At 51.1% G+C, this 14,958-nt stretch overlaps 1 protein-coding gene across 1 annotated transcript in view; it reads left to right on the top strand.

Annotated features, from left to right (window-relative positions):
- LOC135241753 (cleavage stimulation factor subunit 3) overlaps nt 1-14,958 on the top strand; it is a 33,863-nt gene that overhangs the window by 18,154 nt on the left and 751 nt on the right. Inside the window, exons 5-20 of the mRNA XM_064312407.1 lie at nt 584-681; nt 845-911; nt 1,012-1,046; nt 1,185-1,311; nt 2,290-2,367; nt 3,857-4,019; nt 4,623-4,732; nt 5,699-5,815; nt 8,194-8,268; nt 8,949-9,092; nt 11,276-11,378; nt 11,885-11,954; nt 12,229-12,424; nt 13,632-13,782; nt 13,914-14,008; nt 14,569-14,629. Of these exons, the coding sequence (XP_064168477.1) occupies nt 584-681; nt 845-911; nt 1,012-1,046; nt 1,185-1,311; nt 2,290-2,367; nt 3,857-4,019; nt 4,623-4,732; nt 5,699-5,815; nt 8,194-8,268; nt 8,949-9,092; nt 11,276-11,378; nt 11,885-11,954; nt 12,229-12,424; nt 13,632-13,782; nt 13,914-14,008; nt 14,569-14,629 (1,690 nt within the window). The remainder of the gene's footprint in view (nt 1-583; nt 682-844; nt 912-1,011; nt 1,047-1,184; nt 1,312-2,289; nt 2,368-3,856; nt 4,020-4,622; nt 4,733-5,698; nt 5,816-8,193; nt 8,269-8,948; nt 9,093-11,275; nt 11,379-11,884; nt 11,955-12,228; nt 12,425-13,631; nt 13,783-13,913; nt 14,009-14,568; nt 14,630-14,958) is intronic.

Here is a 14,958-nt window from a genome sequence, read left to right as displayed (position 1 = left end):
AGCAAGGTCGTACAGTTCCTATGTGTTTTTCAATCACTCTTGAGCAGCAATGATTGGCTGTCATCAGCACCCAATGAATATCAGTGGCAGTTATTCTTATTGTGCTAAAGAAATAACTGATTTGATATATTGTGTAGCCCTACTTCTGAGCCTTGCCCCGCATGCCCACCCACTTCCTGTGAGTCAGAGGGGTTTGCACTTGCCCTGCCCCACCCCACCCCGAGCGGCCTCAGACAAACTGGAGGCCGGAGGCGCTCGTCCTCAGTCCCGCCAGCGCGTGCGGATTCGCGGAGAGAGGCTGTGTTGCACTGGACCGAGCGAAAGGCCTCTGGTAAAGCGAAGGCCCAGGCTCTCTGGGGTAAACCAGGGTCAGGTTCATTTCAGTACAAAACCTCAAACCCCCCCCCAGGCCTAAATTTACCGCCTCCGTCACGCGCCGTTAACCCAAACAAAAGGGCGTGGCCGGGCCCTTTGGACGCAGGCTGCCGGGTAAGGACACGCCCCGGCCCGCGCGCGCCTGACTCGCCCACGCCGTCGGGCTCCCGGCTGAACCCCTTGGCGCCTCTCTCTCTCTCCCCCGCAGCTGTTTCAGAGGTGCCTGATGAAGGTGCTGCACATCGACCTGTGGAAGTGCTACCTGTCCTACGTGCGGGAGACCAAAGGCAAGCTGCCCAGCTACAAGTAAGCCCCGCGCGCCGCCGCGACCGCTGACCGAACGGTCCCTGCGACCGCACCGTCGAACCCGTCGGCCAGTTAGCGTGGCGGGAAACCGGCGGAGGGCGCGTTTTTTGTAAGCGTACGTCGGCACGTCAGTCGGTAAAACCGCACGCTTGGCTCTTTTCAGAGAGAAAATGGCGCAGGCCTACGATTTCGCCTTGGACAAAATCGGGATGGAGATCATGTCGTATCAGGTACGGGACCATCCCGCTCGCCCCCTCCCTAGCCGGGCCCCCCCCCCCCCCCTTTGGCTGACACATTTTCTAAAATCAGACCTCCTCTGCCCTTTTTCAGATATGGGTGGACTACATCAACTTCCTCAAAGGAGTGTAAGTGTGCCCGCATTTTTATTATTTTTTATTTTTTGGGTGAAACGTCTTGTCGGGTAACCCGCCCCCCCCCCCCCCCCCCCCCCGGCTTTTGGGGAGGCCCAGGCTGACCGTTTGTGACCCGCTCTCTCTCCGCAGCGAGGCGGTGGGGTCGTACGCGGAGAACCAGCGCATCACGGCCGTCCGCCGGGTCTACCAGAGAGGCTGCGTGAACCCCATGATCAACATCGAGCAGCTCTGGAGAGACTACAGCAAGTATGAGGAGGTGAGTGGGCCCCCAAAAGTGAGCGGGCCCCCAAAAGTGATTGGGCCCCCAAAAGTGAGTGGGCCCCCGAAGGTGAGCAGGCCCCTAAAGGTGAGCGGGTCTCCAAAAGTGAGTGGGCCCCCGAAGGTGAGTGGGTCCCCAAAAGTGAGTGGGCCCCCGAAGGTGAGTGGGGCCCTAAAGGTGAGTGGGTCCCCAAAAGTGAGTGGGCCCCCGAAGGTGAGCGGGTCCCCAAAAGTGAGCGGGCCCCCGAAGGTGAGTGGGTCCCCGAAAGTGAGCGGGCCCCCGAAAGTGAGCAGGCCTCTGAAGGTGAGCGGGCCCCTGAAGGCTCCCAGCTAACACACAAAACGCTCTTGCAACGTTACCTGAAAGTTTCGTCAGTGGTATAACATTGCCGCTACGTTGCAGCAACATGGCGTGACCATTTTATGTGTTAGCTGGGCCGAAGCGGGACACGGTAGCATCGAAAAAGCTATTTGCTCCCTCTGAATACTGCACAATTAATGTCTTTCAAGAAATATATAAAATGTAAACCTGAATTGGGTGGCCCATTTGTGGCTGTGGCTATAAGCGACCGCATAGCCCGTTTGTAATGGCAGCCAGCTCTGATTACTAGGCAGGCACTCAACTTTGATTGATTCTTTACATTTTCATTTGGCGTCTAATAATTTAGTCTTTTTTTTTTTAAAGATTAAAATCATTTGATGGAAAGGAGGAGGGATGTGGGATGAACAGGGTGACCTAGATGGGAGGAGAGAGATCTCTGAGTGAACGTTAATTCCTATGTGACTGATGTACATCTACCCAGCTGTAAAGAGGATAACAGCCTGTATAAATGAATCACCGGCCTCCCTATAGGAAACATATAATTGAACACGACAGCAGAGAGCTATAGTGTGCGGATAATGGCGGTCATCATAGTTCAGAGCGCTTTTGCCCCAAATAATCGCCATGGTGACGAAGGCTGTGTTTTTGCGGCAGGGCATCAACGTTCACCTGGCGAAGAAGATGATCGAGGACCGCAGCAGAGACTACATGAACGCCCGGAGGGTGGCGAAGGCAAGTCCCTCCCCCTTTTTCAGCCTCAAACTCCCAGCATGCACTTGGTTAGAGTTTTTAATGGTATGCACCAATTCCCCAAACTTTTGCATCTCAATCAGTCATTTCCTACATTGGGTAAGCGGGATATCCTATTGAGGAACTGTAAAGGGGTGGGGCGAGAGAAGGCGCTTTGTGCGATGGTGTTTTGGGGGCTGCGGGTTCCCAGCCCAGTCGGTACTGTGCTACAGCGCTCTTCATCCAGGGGCTGTGCTGTTTGAGCAGGTATTTCCTTCAAACAAAGTTTTGTACCAGTAGAATAAAGGTGTAACTCTCCCTCTTCAGAAAATATGTTGACACTTTAGTATTAAAAACATGATGTTTTGACCGTCTTGACTTTCATCAGATGACAAACCAAAAATCATGTAGTTATCCATGTAGCTTTGAGTTACAAACTTTATTCGTTTCAAACTTTCAAAGGGCGTTATAGAAGCCGAGTGGACACGTTATTTTCCTGATGCCGGTACACAGACGTCAAAAGCGAGTTGCGAAAGCACAAGAGCAAGATTAGTAAAATGAAAATTTACTTAAAAAGAAAGCACCTTTCATGCAAGGAAACTAGAGCCGAGTGATTGGCAGAGGATTGAAATGGGAAAAAAGGGATTTTATGGTGGTTTCATTAATGTGAACTACAAAACATTTTCCAGTGGATGTCTATTGGTAGAAGAAGGCATAGGTGAAAATTGGTGAAAAGGTAAATCCATTAATCTGAAATTTTTCTGAATCCTTTCCCTGTCTGTGGGTGGAATAGCTTTCTGAGAGTCATTTAGCTAAGAAACTCAGGGTGTTCTAGTTCAGGTTTGACGCAGTGTTTGATACTCTGTAGTTTCTTGGTAAACAGTGAGCTTGGATGGGCTGAATGGCCTGTACCGGGCATTGTATGTCCTCATGTTCTTATTTAACCACCGGTGTAAATCAAGCATCAGTTAAGAGCATCGATTGTGGAGAGGCTTTCAATAGACTAATTAGCAGATGGGTGTTTGATAGGCTGAACTTTTAGCGAGCGTGTGCTTTGGCTGCAGTGCGCTTTCTCTGCTTGTGAATGGGTAATGGGTTCTCGTTCGTACGCCTGTTGTCGATGTCGTGAATATAGTCTTTTGTACTTGTCACGTGTTCTTCGTTGCTTTTAGTTTGCGGACCACGGTGCATCTGACCTTTCTGTGTTTTTGCTTTTAATTTGTCTTCGAAAAACCAGCACTACTCAGTGGTGGCAAATCAGGCAGGGGGAAGGAGGGGAGTTAGGAGGAAGATTCTAAGGGCCCTGACTGCCCTCAAAAAAATATTAGAAGATAGGATTTTCTGGGGTGGCCTGAGGGTGAGGTGGTGAGGCCCGATGGGAGATGTTTTCATGGGGCCCAAATGCCCGGTGGCGCCCCCCGCTGGTTCTACAACTGAAGCGCTCGCAGAATGAGAGGAGTTAGACGGGGCGGGGTGTGCTGCCGCTCCGCAGGAGTACGAGACGGTGATGAAGGGCCTGGACAGGAACGCCCCGTCGGTGCCCCCCCAGAACTCCCCCCAGGAGGCCCAGCAGGTGGAGATGTGGAAGAAGTACATCCAGTGGGAGAAGAGCAACCCGCTGCGGACGGAGGACCAGACGCTCATCACCAAGAGGGGTGAGGACCCGCCGCCGCCGCCACCGACCTCATCGCGGAGTTTACCCGAACTCGCCGGACCCTCGTCGATAGCAGAGCTCGCACGGGTTCGGCCTGCGTGCGGCTAACGCTAACACCGCGCGAGACGCTAGCCCGTCCCGTGCGCACCGCACGGCTCCTAGCGAACGCCGCCGCGCCCTGCGCCGGCGTGACACCCGTGCGCTGCTCCGTGTTTGCGGGCATTGACTTCGCAGGACAGAAAGGTCATTCACACAGTCTTTTGTTTTGTACCCATGAGCACTCGCTTCCTCCTAGTGTCAGTCCTGTGGCTTTTTAATGATGCCTGGATGCTCCTTTTCTCCTTCTCAGGGCTGTTAAAAATGTTTGTTAAGAGTCGAGAGCCATTGCTGCCAGGCTGTTATCTGTCTGGTGGGACAACGCGCACATGTTAACCATGTTTTTTATTTAAAAAGGCACAGGTGGCCTAATACTTTTGGACCCGTACTGTATCCGGCGGGAGAGCGGGGCGGGAGCCGGCCGCCCGGCCGTGGAGCGGTAGAGCGCGGTGCGGTGGTTGGCGGTGAAACGCGGTAAAGGCTGGACTCTCCCTGTGCTCTGTTGCAGTCATGTTTGCGTACGAGCAGTGCCTCCTGGTGCTGGGGCACCATCCGGACGTCTGGTACGAGGCGGCGCAGTACCTGGAGCAGTCCAGCAAGCTGCTGGCAGAGAAGGGGGTGAGAGGCCCCCGCACTGCATCAGTAACACAGCAGGGGTTTGAGGGGGGGGGGGGGGGGGTCGGTCTACAGCACATAACACAGCAGGGGTTTGAGTGGGGGGGGGGGTCTACAGCACTATAACACACAGGGGTTTGAGTGGGGGGGGGGGTCTACAGCACTATAACACACAGGGGTTTGAGTGGGGGGGTCTACAGCACTATAACACACAGGGGTTTGAGTGGGTGGAGTCTACAGCACTATAACAACAGGGGTTTGAGTGGGGGGGTCTACAGCACATAACACACAGGGGTTTGAGTGGGGGGGGGGGTCACAGCACTATAACAAGGCAGGGGGTTGATCCGGGGGAGGGTCTACAGCACTATAACACAGCAGGGGTTTGGGGGGGGGGGGCGGGTGGTCTACGCACTATAACAGCAGCCAGGGTTAGAGTAGGGGGAGGGTCTCACAGCACTATAACACAGCAGGGGTTAGAGAGTGGGGCTCTACTCCTATACACACGAGGGGTTGAGTGGGGGGAGCTCTACAGCACTATAACACAAAGGGTGAGTGAGGGGGGGTCTACAGCACTATACACACAGGGGTTTGAGTGGGGGGGGTCTACAGCACCTATAACCACAAGGGGTTTGAGTGGGGGGTGTCTACAGCACTATAACACACAGGGGTTTGAGTGGGGGGGTCTACAGCACTATAACACACAGGGGTTTGAGTGGGGGGTCTACAGCACTATAACACACAGGGGTTTGAGTGGGGGGGTCTACAGCACTATAACACACAGGGGTTTGAGTGGGGGGGGGTCTACAGCACTATAACACACAGGGGTTTGAGTCGGGTGGGGGGGTCAAAGCACTAACGTAGTAGGGGTTCGAGTGGGGGGTGGGGGTGGGGTCACAGCACTATAACACAGCAGGGGTTTGGGGGGGGGTGTCACGGCGCTGACTGTGCGTACCTCCCGCTCTCCTCCAGGACATGAACAACGCCAAGCTGTTCAGCGACGAGGCGGCCAACATCTACGAGCGCGCCATCGGCACCCTCCTGAAGAAGAACATGCTGCTCTACTTCTCCTTCGCCGACTACGAGGAGGTGAGCAGCCGCCCGAGAGGACGGGGGAGAAACTCTCCGAGCTCCCCTTTTTAAATAACGGATGAAAATGCAGAGCGGAGGGAGCGGTAGCTGGGTACTCTGTCTCTGCGACCAGTCCTGAGGTCCTTGTGTTGTGTGGAGGGAGTCAGTGGGCCCTGAGCTGGGAGAGGATGGCCTTGCAGATCTGGCGACAAGGGGACAGAGATTAAGTGTTGACGAGAGCAGAAGAGTGTGCCTGCAGTAGCATCAGTAGTTTGCTGGGTCAAAGACTGAAGAGATGAAGACACAGCATCAGCACAGCCCTACTGTAGAAACACAGCAGCACAGCCCTACTGTAGAAACACAGCAGCACAGCCCTACTGTAGAGACACAGCAGCACAGCCATACTGTAGGAACACAGCAGCACAGCCCTACTGTAGAAACACAGCAGCACAGCCCTACTGTAGAAACACAGCAGCACAGCCCTACTGTAGAAACACAGCAGCACAGCCATACTGTAGGAAAACAGAAACACAGCCATACTGTAGAAACACAGCAGCACAGCCATACTGTACAGACACAGCAGCACAGCCATACTGTAGAAACACAGCAGCACAGCCATACTGTAGAAACACAGCAGCACAGCCATACTGTAGAAACGGCAGCACAGCCCTACTGTACAGACACAGCAGCACAGCCCTACTGTACAGACACAGCAGCACAGCCATACTGTAGAAACACAGCAGCACAGCCATACTGTAGAAACGGCAGCACAGCCCTACTGTACAGACACAGCAGCACAGCCCTACTGTACAGACACAGCAGCACAGCCATACTGTAGAAACACAGCAGCACAGCCATACTGTAGAAACACAGCAGCACAGCCATACTGTAGAGACACAGCAGCACAGCCCTACTGTACAGACACAGCAGCACAGCCCTACTGTACAGACACAGCAGCACAGCCCTACTGTACAGACACAGCAGCACAGCCATACTGTAGAAACGGCAGCACAGCCCTACTGTACAACACAGCAGCACAGCCTACTGTACAGACACAGCAGCACAGCCTACTGTACGAAACACAGCACACAGCCCTACTGTACAGACACAGCAGCACAGCCATACTGTAGAAAGGGCAGCACAGCCCTACTGTCATGTGAGGGTTCGCGCCACTCAGTTTGAATGGAGAACAGAACCCTGTCCTGTCTTCTACTTATTTCATTGAACGAGAAACTCCATCTGTATTTATATACGCGAGCACAGCCTACTGTAGAAACACAGCAGCACAGCCATACTGTAGAAACACAGCAGCACAGCCATACTGTAGAAACACAGCAGCACAGCCATACTGTAGAGAAACAGCAGCACAGGCCTACTGTAGAAACGGCAGCAGCACAGCCCTACTGTAGAAACACAGCAGCACAGGCCTACTGTAGAAGCACAGCCATACTGTAGAAACACAGCAGCACAGCCATACTGTAGAAACACAGCAGCACAGCCCTACTGTACAGACACAGCAGCACAGCCATACTATAGAAACACAGCAGCACAGCCCTACTGTAGAAACACAGCAGCACAGCCAGACTGTAGAGACACAGCAGCACAGGCCTACTGTAGAAACGGCAGCACAGCCCTACTGCATGTGGAGGGTTCGTGCTCACTCAGTTTGAATGGAGGAACAGAACCTTGTCCCTGTCTGTTCTTTTTATTTTCATTTGAACTGTATTGAGAACCTCCATCTGTATTTTTATCATACGTCTGATAAGTGAAGCCATAAATGCTTCTTGGCCTTCTGCCAGTCTGAAAACATGGGCTATAGGAGGATTATTTTATGATGCACGATTACAGTCATCCAAAGCTTTTCTCTAACTGACCTGGGCATTGAGTGATTGCATCCAGTTCAGTTCCTTTTTCAGTTCTGTTCCCTCTGTTACGGGAGGTATGCACAATAAAAATGTACTTTTTTCCGACACAGGGTCTAATGAAGTGCATAACGGACCAAATTCAGAAATGCTGTTGATGAAATCCTATGTGCTCGCAGTTCTTATCCATTGAAAGCAGTGTTCCATTACAGTCCCCAGTAATGAACCTGACATGGCTGAAAACAAGTCAATAATGTGATCCCCAATAAACTATGAAGTGGCTACATGGAGTACTGTTTTTATCCACTTCCTTTTCACTCATAATGGTGATATGATCATGTGCATTTTAACATTGTATGCTTGAGATGTCCATCGTATTTACGTGTTCTGTTTTTTTACGGTTACCTGCTCAGCCGCAGCAGATGAAATTCAGCTTGCTGTGAGTCCTGGGACCGCCCAGTGACTCTGCGATGTCCATGTCAAATAAACAAATAAAAATAAACCAACTGTAAAATTCTCAATCTTGTCCTCCAGAGTCGGATGAAGCACGAGAAGGTGCACAGCGTATACAATCGGCTCCTGGCGATGGACGACATCGACCCCACGCTGGTAAGGCTTTCTGTTTCGAGAGCATCGCTCTTCCCCGCCAGTGAAAATTCATCCGCTGTTCTTTCTGAACTCCGGTTCTAAACGCGTGCAGGTTGGTTTCCTCTTCGTTCCTCGCGTTCAGTGTCCCCGGGAAGATTTGCGCACTAACCAGGGAAATTTATTTTTAGAACAAACCCCCGGGGTTTCCTTCTGTCTCGCACGGTTTTCGGGTGAAATGGATGGCTTTGCATTTTTTTACAGTCACGCGTACATTTTTTTTTGCATCCAACCAGACGCTCTTATCCGGAGGAACCCACACACACCACTTTGAATTTATGTTTTGTAGTATTCCTTTGTTTTCCATCATTGATGGATTTTTTGCATTAACTAGAACATCAGTCCAGGAGAGCCACGGGGTCTGCTGGCTTTTGCTTTCACTTTAAAATTAGTAACGAGTTTAGACCCGAAACACCAGAAGAGGCGAGTCAAATGTGTAATCAACCGCTTTAATCAAGAATTCTACAGATCCTGTGACTCTCCAGGACCTGGGCTGCAGACCCAATCGCTAGATCATCAGATAATTTTCTGACCACATCACGGTTGACTTGAAACGCCTCCCGATTATTTTGACTAAGAGTAGGCCCGCGCACGAGGATGTTCTCTTTCTATAATCCCCTTCACCCGTTTCTGCCCAACGGTAGGTTTACATCCAGTACATGAAGTTCGCGAGGCGGGCGGAGGGGATCAAGTCGGGCCGGACGATCTTCAAGAAGGCCCGCGAGGACATGCGCACGCGGCACCACGTCTACGTCTCGGCCGCCCTGATGGAGTACTACTGCAGCAAGGTCAGCCGCCGCCTGCGAGCCCTTACAGTGGGCCTGCGAACGTTTACAGTGGGCCTGCGAACGTTTACAGTGCGCCTGCGAACGCTTACAGTGGGCCTGCGAACGTTTACAGTGGGCCTGAGCCTAGCGGCCTCGAGCCCTTCAGCGGCCTGCGAACGTTTACAGTGGGCCTGGCAGGGGTGCAAGTTTACGGCGACGCTCTGGCCGCGAGCCATGGCCGAGCCCTTACAGTGGGCCTGGAACGTTTACAGTGGGCCTGCGAACGCTTACAGTGGGCCTGCGAACGTTTACAGTGGGCCTGCGAGCCCTTAGTGGGCCTGCGAACGTTTACAGTGGGCCTGCGAGAGCTTACAGTGGGCCTGCGAGCCCTTACAGTGGGCCTGCGAACGTTTACAGTGGGCCTGCGAGCCCTTACAGTGGGCCTGCGAGCCCTTACAGTGGGCCTGCGAGCCCTTACAGTGGGCCTGCGAGCCCTTACAGTGGGCCTGCGAACGCTTACAGTGCGCCTGCGAGCGCTTACAGTGCGCCTGCGAACGTTTACAGTGCGCCTGCGAGCCCTTACAGTGCGCCTGCGAGCCCTTACAGTGGGCCTGCGAGCCCTTACAGTGCGCCTGCGAGCCCTTACAGTGGGCATGTGAGCCCTTACAGTGGGCCTGCGAGCCCTTACAGTGGGCCTGCGAGAGCTTACAGTGCGCCTGCGAGCTACAGTGGGCCTGCGAACGTACAGTGGGCCTGCGAGAGCTTACAGTGGGCCTGCGAGCGCTTACAGTGGGCCTGCGACGCCAGTGGGCCTGCGAGCCTACAGGGCCTGCGACCTTACAGTGGGCCTGCGAGCTCTACAGTGGCCTCGAGTAAGTGGCCTGCGAGCCTCAGCCTGCAGCTAAGTGGGCCTGCGACACATTAGCTGCAGTTAAGTGGGCTCGGGTTACAGTGCAGTGTAATGGGTAGGGGACTGGGCTTGTGAACACTTACAGTGCAGTGTAATGGGTAGGGGACTGGGCCTGTGAATGCTTACAGTGCAGTGTAATGGGTAGGGGACTGGGCCTGCGAACACTTACAGTGCAGTGTAATGGGTAGGGGACTGGGCTTGTGAACGCTTACAGTGCAGTGTTATGGGTAGGGGACTGGGCCTGTGAACCAAAGACTGCAGGTTCGATTCCCTGGTAGGACACTGATGTTGTTTCACCCTTGAGCAAGGTATATAAATGGATACCTACAAAAGCTGTGTAAGTCAGTCTGGATAAAGAATGTCTGCTAAATACATGTAATGTAATTAAATTGTATTTCTGATTGGAGTTTTGAAATTGAGTTATTTACTGTATGCCTTTATTGAGAGTGAATTGCGTGGCTGTTTCACTTTCTGTCTATGTGCAAAATTTGTACTGAAGCGGCTCCACTTCCACCTTAGCCCAGCTGGGAACTGTACCTGCAGTCTTTGAATTGCAGGTCCAGTTCCCTGACCATTATACTACCAGCTTTTAAGGTTATCAATAATCTTTAAAGTTCTTGGACAGTTATGATAATAAACCCTGTTTAGTTTGGAATACGAAATGCACGTATCAGTTCATTTAGCATTAGAAGACTGATTTGTAAATGCTTGTAAGTCCATCTACCTGCTTGCTTTGAGTTTCATTTTCGAATTTAAAACCTTATTCAGTGTCAAGTTTGATATAACGGTAGCTTAAACTACTTAAAGACTGGGGTTCAAGCTCCTGAGACATACTTATTAAATGGTAATTGTAGGCTAAACTACTGGTCACGTGTTAGAGAAGCGTGACCTGCCCTTTAAATAAAGGTTGAATTTGCCTTTTTAAATTGGGTCCAAGTTATATGCCACTATTACCCAGCCTGTGGATTGTTGTCAGCAAAATCCTAAAAACCAGAGCAAACTATGTGTTCATTGAAATCATACTTTTATTTAATCTTCAGTGCTTCAGTACAGTTGAGCACCCTTGGTGCATTTGAAGAAGGGCCACAAATGACTGGTCCTTTCGAAGGGGAAATGTTCTCAATTTAGAGTGAAGTGGCTGTATTAAAAAGAAAATTACCTAAAAGAACTAACGGCGAGAGTTTATTTCCTCCAAAGAAGCCGGCTGCCTGAGATTTCAGCTTGACACAGCTGTTGACTTAATACCCTGAACATAAGAATCCATCTCATGTTTGTTTATCAATTTTTTTAACAGGATAAGTCGGTGGCCTTTAAGATATTTGAACTCGGACTGAAGAAATATGGCGACATACCGGAGTATATCCTTGCGTATATCGATTACCTCTCTCACCTCAATGGTAAGTGCTTTGGTTTTTATTTTTATTCTGTTACTAAACCTCGTGTAGCGAAGCTTCGTCCAGTCAGGCCGTCATAAAGACATCCGTCGTACGGCGATCATATCGGTTGCGCGTTGGAGAAATTGTGTTTAAATAATCAGTTTTTGAGCTTCTGCATGGTTCGGAGTTTTGCGATTACGTACTGAATTTTGCGCATGGGGACGCGTATTTGACTTGGCAGGTTCGCGGATGTTGGCGACTGGCTTTGCTAAACTGACAGCGGATAGCTTTTCAAAAGCCCCTTATCAGATAGCCCGCCAACAATCTGATAAGGAGTCTCGCTTACTCGCGGGTCGCGGAGAAACGGCGTGTGGTAAATAACAGGCTTGCCGTTATCGCGAACAGACCCGCTTTTAATTGGACTACGCGAGGAGTCATGAAAAATAACATGCGGGAAGTATCTCGGTGAGGTGAACCAAATTGTTTATTTTTTCCGTGCCATCTGTTTTTTTTCTCCTCCACGACAGAGGACAATAACACCAGGGTTCTGTTCGAGAGAGTGTTGACATCGGGAAGCTTGTCCCCTGACAAATCCGGGTAAGGAAAATATTGGATTTTTCTTGCGTAAGGGGAACGTTGAATGTTAACATTAACAATTTAGACTTATTTATATGATAAATCCAGCCGAGAACTCAAAAACAATTCTGAAACTAATCTAATATTTTAGCACCTTCCCCTCGTCAGTGCACTCCCAATTCCAAAATGTCCTGGATGTTTTCTAGATGTGTCCTGTCAATAAATTGTGTGTGTTTGTGTGTGCATGCGCGTGTGCCTGTGTGTGTTTGTGTGTGCGTGTGTGTGTGCCATGCAGAGAGATCTGGGCCCGGTTCCTGGCCTTCGAGAGCAACATCGGGGACCTGGCCAGCATCCTGAAGGTGGAGCGGCGGCGGTTCACGGCCTTCAGGGAGGAGTACGAGGGCAAGGAGACGGCCCTGCTGGTGGACAGATACAAGTTCATGGACCTGTACCCCTGCTCTTCCAGTGAGCTCAAAGCTCTGGGCTACAAGGTAGGGCCATGTGGTTTCTTTTTCTCTACAACTAATGGTCTCATTGTGCATAGGCTGAATATTTGCAAGAGCTTGAAACATTCTGCTGCCTACGCAGCAGTACTTTTTAGTAAATTGTATAGTTTTGCATGTCAGTCTTTCGTCGAAATTAAGGCTCCTGCAGACGTTTGTTGCTCTAAATCAACGGTAGCCAACCCTGTTCCTGGAGATCTACCATCCTGTAGGCTTTCATCTCAAACCTAATTTGGCAAACCCGATTCTACTAATTAGCAGCTGAACAAGATCTCTAGCTGTTGAATGAGGTTGTGCTTTGTTATGGTTGGAGCGAAAACCTACAAGGACGGTAGATGTCCAGGAACAGGGTTGGTTACCCCTGCTGTAAATCATGAGTATCAAACCGTGTTCCTGGAGGGCTGCGGTCGAATTGAACTCCTTTCAATCGGCAGCCATTTTAGTCCGCGGAAACGATGTGTTCAGACTTTTCAGCCAATCACAGACTGAGGTGTAGGGCTTAAGCTGCAGCCCTGACTCCGGAGAGTCGGCAAGGTCTGCTGCTTTTGTTTCCACCTTAAAAAGTAGGGACTGCTCGAAACCCAAGTTAACCGTGTGAGGGGACATGACCGTGTAATCGGTTCCTCTGACCAATCGGGAAAGGGAGTATAGCCGCTGGACAGTCTCGATTGGCCCGTCTGCTCGGATGACTAGTCAAGTGAATGTCGAGCCCCTTCGACTGTACTTTATGACCCAAATTCAGGCAGAGCGCATGTGGAATGGGGGTTCCCAGTCTTATCTGAAATGGGTGCAGTTTTTGCCCTTCATGAAGGCACTCGATTCTGCTTATCTACTTATCTTGACTGAAGACCCTGATCAGTTAATCGGTTGAATCGGGGGTCGTAGTGCGGGGCTTAAACAGAAAACCTGCACCCACACCGCCCCATTTCGGATAAGATTGGACACCCCTGCTGTAGGAAATAAAGAATGATTGATGGCTTTTTGCAACCCTGACCCTCTGGCTCTTGAACCTGGACCAGACCAACCTTGCATGAGAATCAGGGGCCCTATGCTGTTGCCAAGCAAGCTCTCCACAGAGTTTAATTCTTCATATGGGCTGCATTACTATACTATATATATACACAAATATATAAGGCTGACACGCCTGAAGCAGATGTTTGGGGAAACTCAGTCGCGTGTACCCCCTCCCCTGCAGGACGTGTCCCGTGCCAAACTGGCGGCTCTGATCCCCGAGACGGTGGTGACCCCCTCGGCGCCCACGCAGAAGGACGAGGCCGACCGGAAACCCGAGTACCCCAAACCCGACACCAACCAGATGATCCCCTTCCAGCCCCGCCACCTGGCTCGTGAGTGTGGAACCGGCCCGCGAGCTCGCAGCTGGACGGGGCGGGGGTGGTTCCGTTTTGAAAGCGGGAGCTTGGACCGACCAGACAGATCTGCCCTAACGTGACTCTTTTTTTTTTTTTACCCCCCCCAGCTCCAGGATTGCACCCCGTTCCAGGAGGGGTGTTCCCAGTGCCCCCCGCTGCCGTCATCCTCATGAAGCTGCTGCCCCCGCCAACCTGTTTCACGGTCTGTAATGCCCCTCTGTGACACCCTGCACTCTGTAATGCCCCTCTGTGACACCATAAGCTCTGTAATGCCCCTCTGTGACACCATAAGCTCTGTAATGCCCCTCTGTGACACCATAAGCTCTGTAATGCCCCTCTGTGACACCGTAAGCTCTGTAATGCCCCTCTGTGACACCATAAGCTCTGTAATGCCCCTCTGTGACACCATAAGCTCTGTAATGCTCCTCTGTGACACCATGAGCTCTGTAATGCCCCTCTGTGACACCATAAGCTCTGTAATGCCCCTCTGTGACACCATAAGCTCTGTAATGCCCCTCTGTGACACCATAAGCTCTGTAATGCCCCTCTGTGACACCATAAGCTCTGTAATGCCCCTCTGTGACACCATAAGCTCTGTAATGCCCCTCTGTGACACCATAAGCTCTGTAATGCTCCTCTGTGACACCATGAGCTCTGTAATGCTGTCTGTAATGGCAGAAAGCTGGGAGAAACGGAGACTGCCGCTGTCAGCCGGGCTCTGCTGCTGTGATTGGCTGATAAATCTGTTTCCGTCCTCTCCAGGGCCCGTTTGTTCAGGTGGACGAGCTGCTGGAGTCTTTCAGAAGGTGTACACTTCCAGAAAGTGAGTTCCTTCACCCTTTGCCCACCAGCCTGTTTGGCATTAGTTTCATCATTTTGAAAGTTCACTCACTCAAATGATGACTTCTGATTGGCAGCCCACTAAGCCTTAACACCCCCACTGGTTGAAATGTAAATTCCACGCAACATACACCAAAAACATTCTCCAAAGAACAACCACATCTTCCTATGAGTGGCGGTAGAAGATGCTTTCATTTCTTTCATGCTTTTCATTTCAAGAGGAAAAAAACATCAAATGGAAAAAAGCAAATGGAAATAATCTGAATAGCTCAGTATTTGTGTACTTTGGTAGTTTTATTTGTATCCGATTGG

This window comes from Anguilla rostrata, chromosome 16, assembly GCF_018555375.3.
Source record: "Anguilla rostrata isolate EN2019 chromosome 16, ASM1855537v3, whole genome shotgun sequence".
In the NCBI taxonomy this organism is placed as follows: domain Eukaryota; kingdom Metazoa; phylum Chordata; class Actinopteri; order Anguilliformes; family Anguillidae; genus Anguilla; species Anguilla rostrata.
This window is presented reverse-complemented; position numbering and strand designations above follow the sequence as displayed.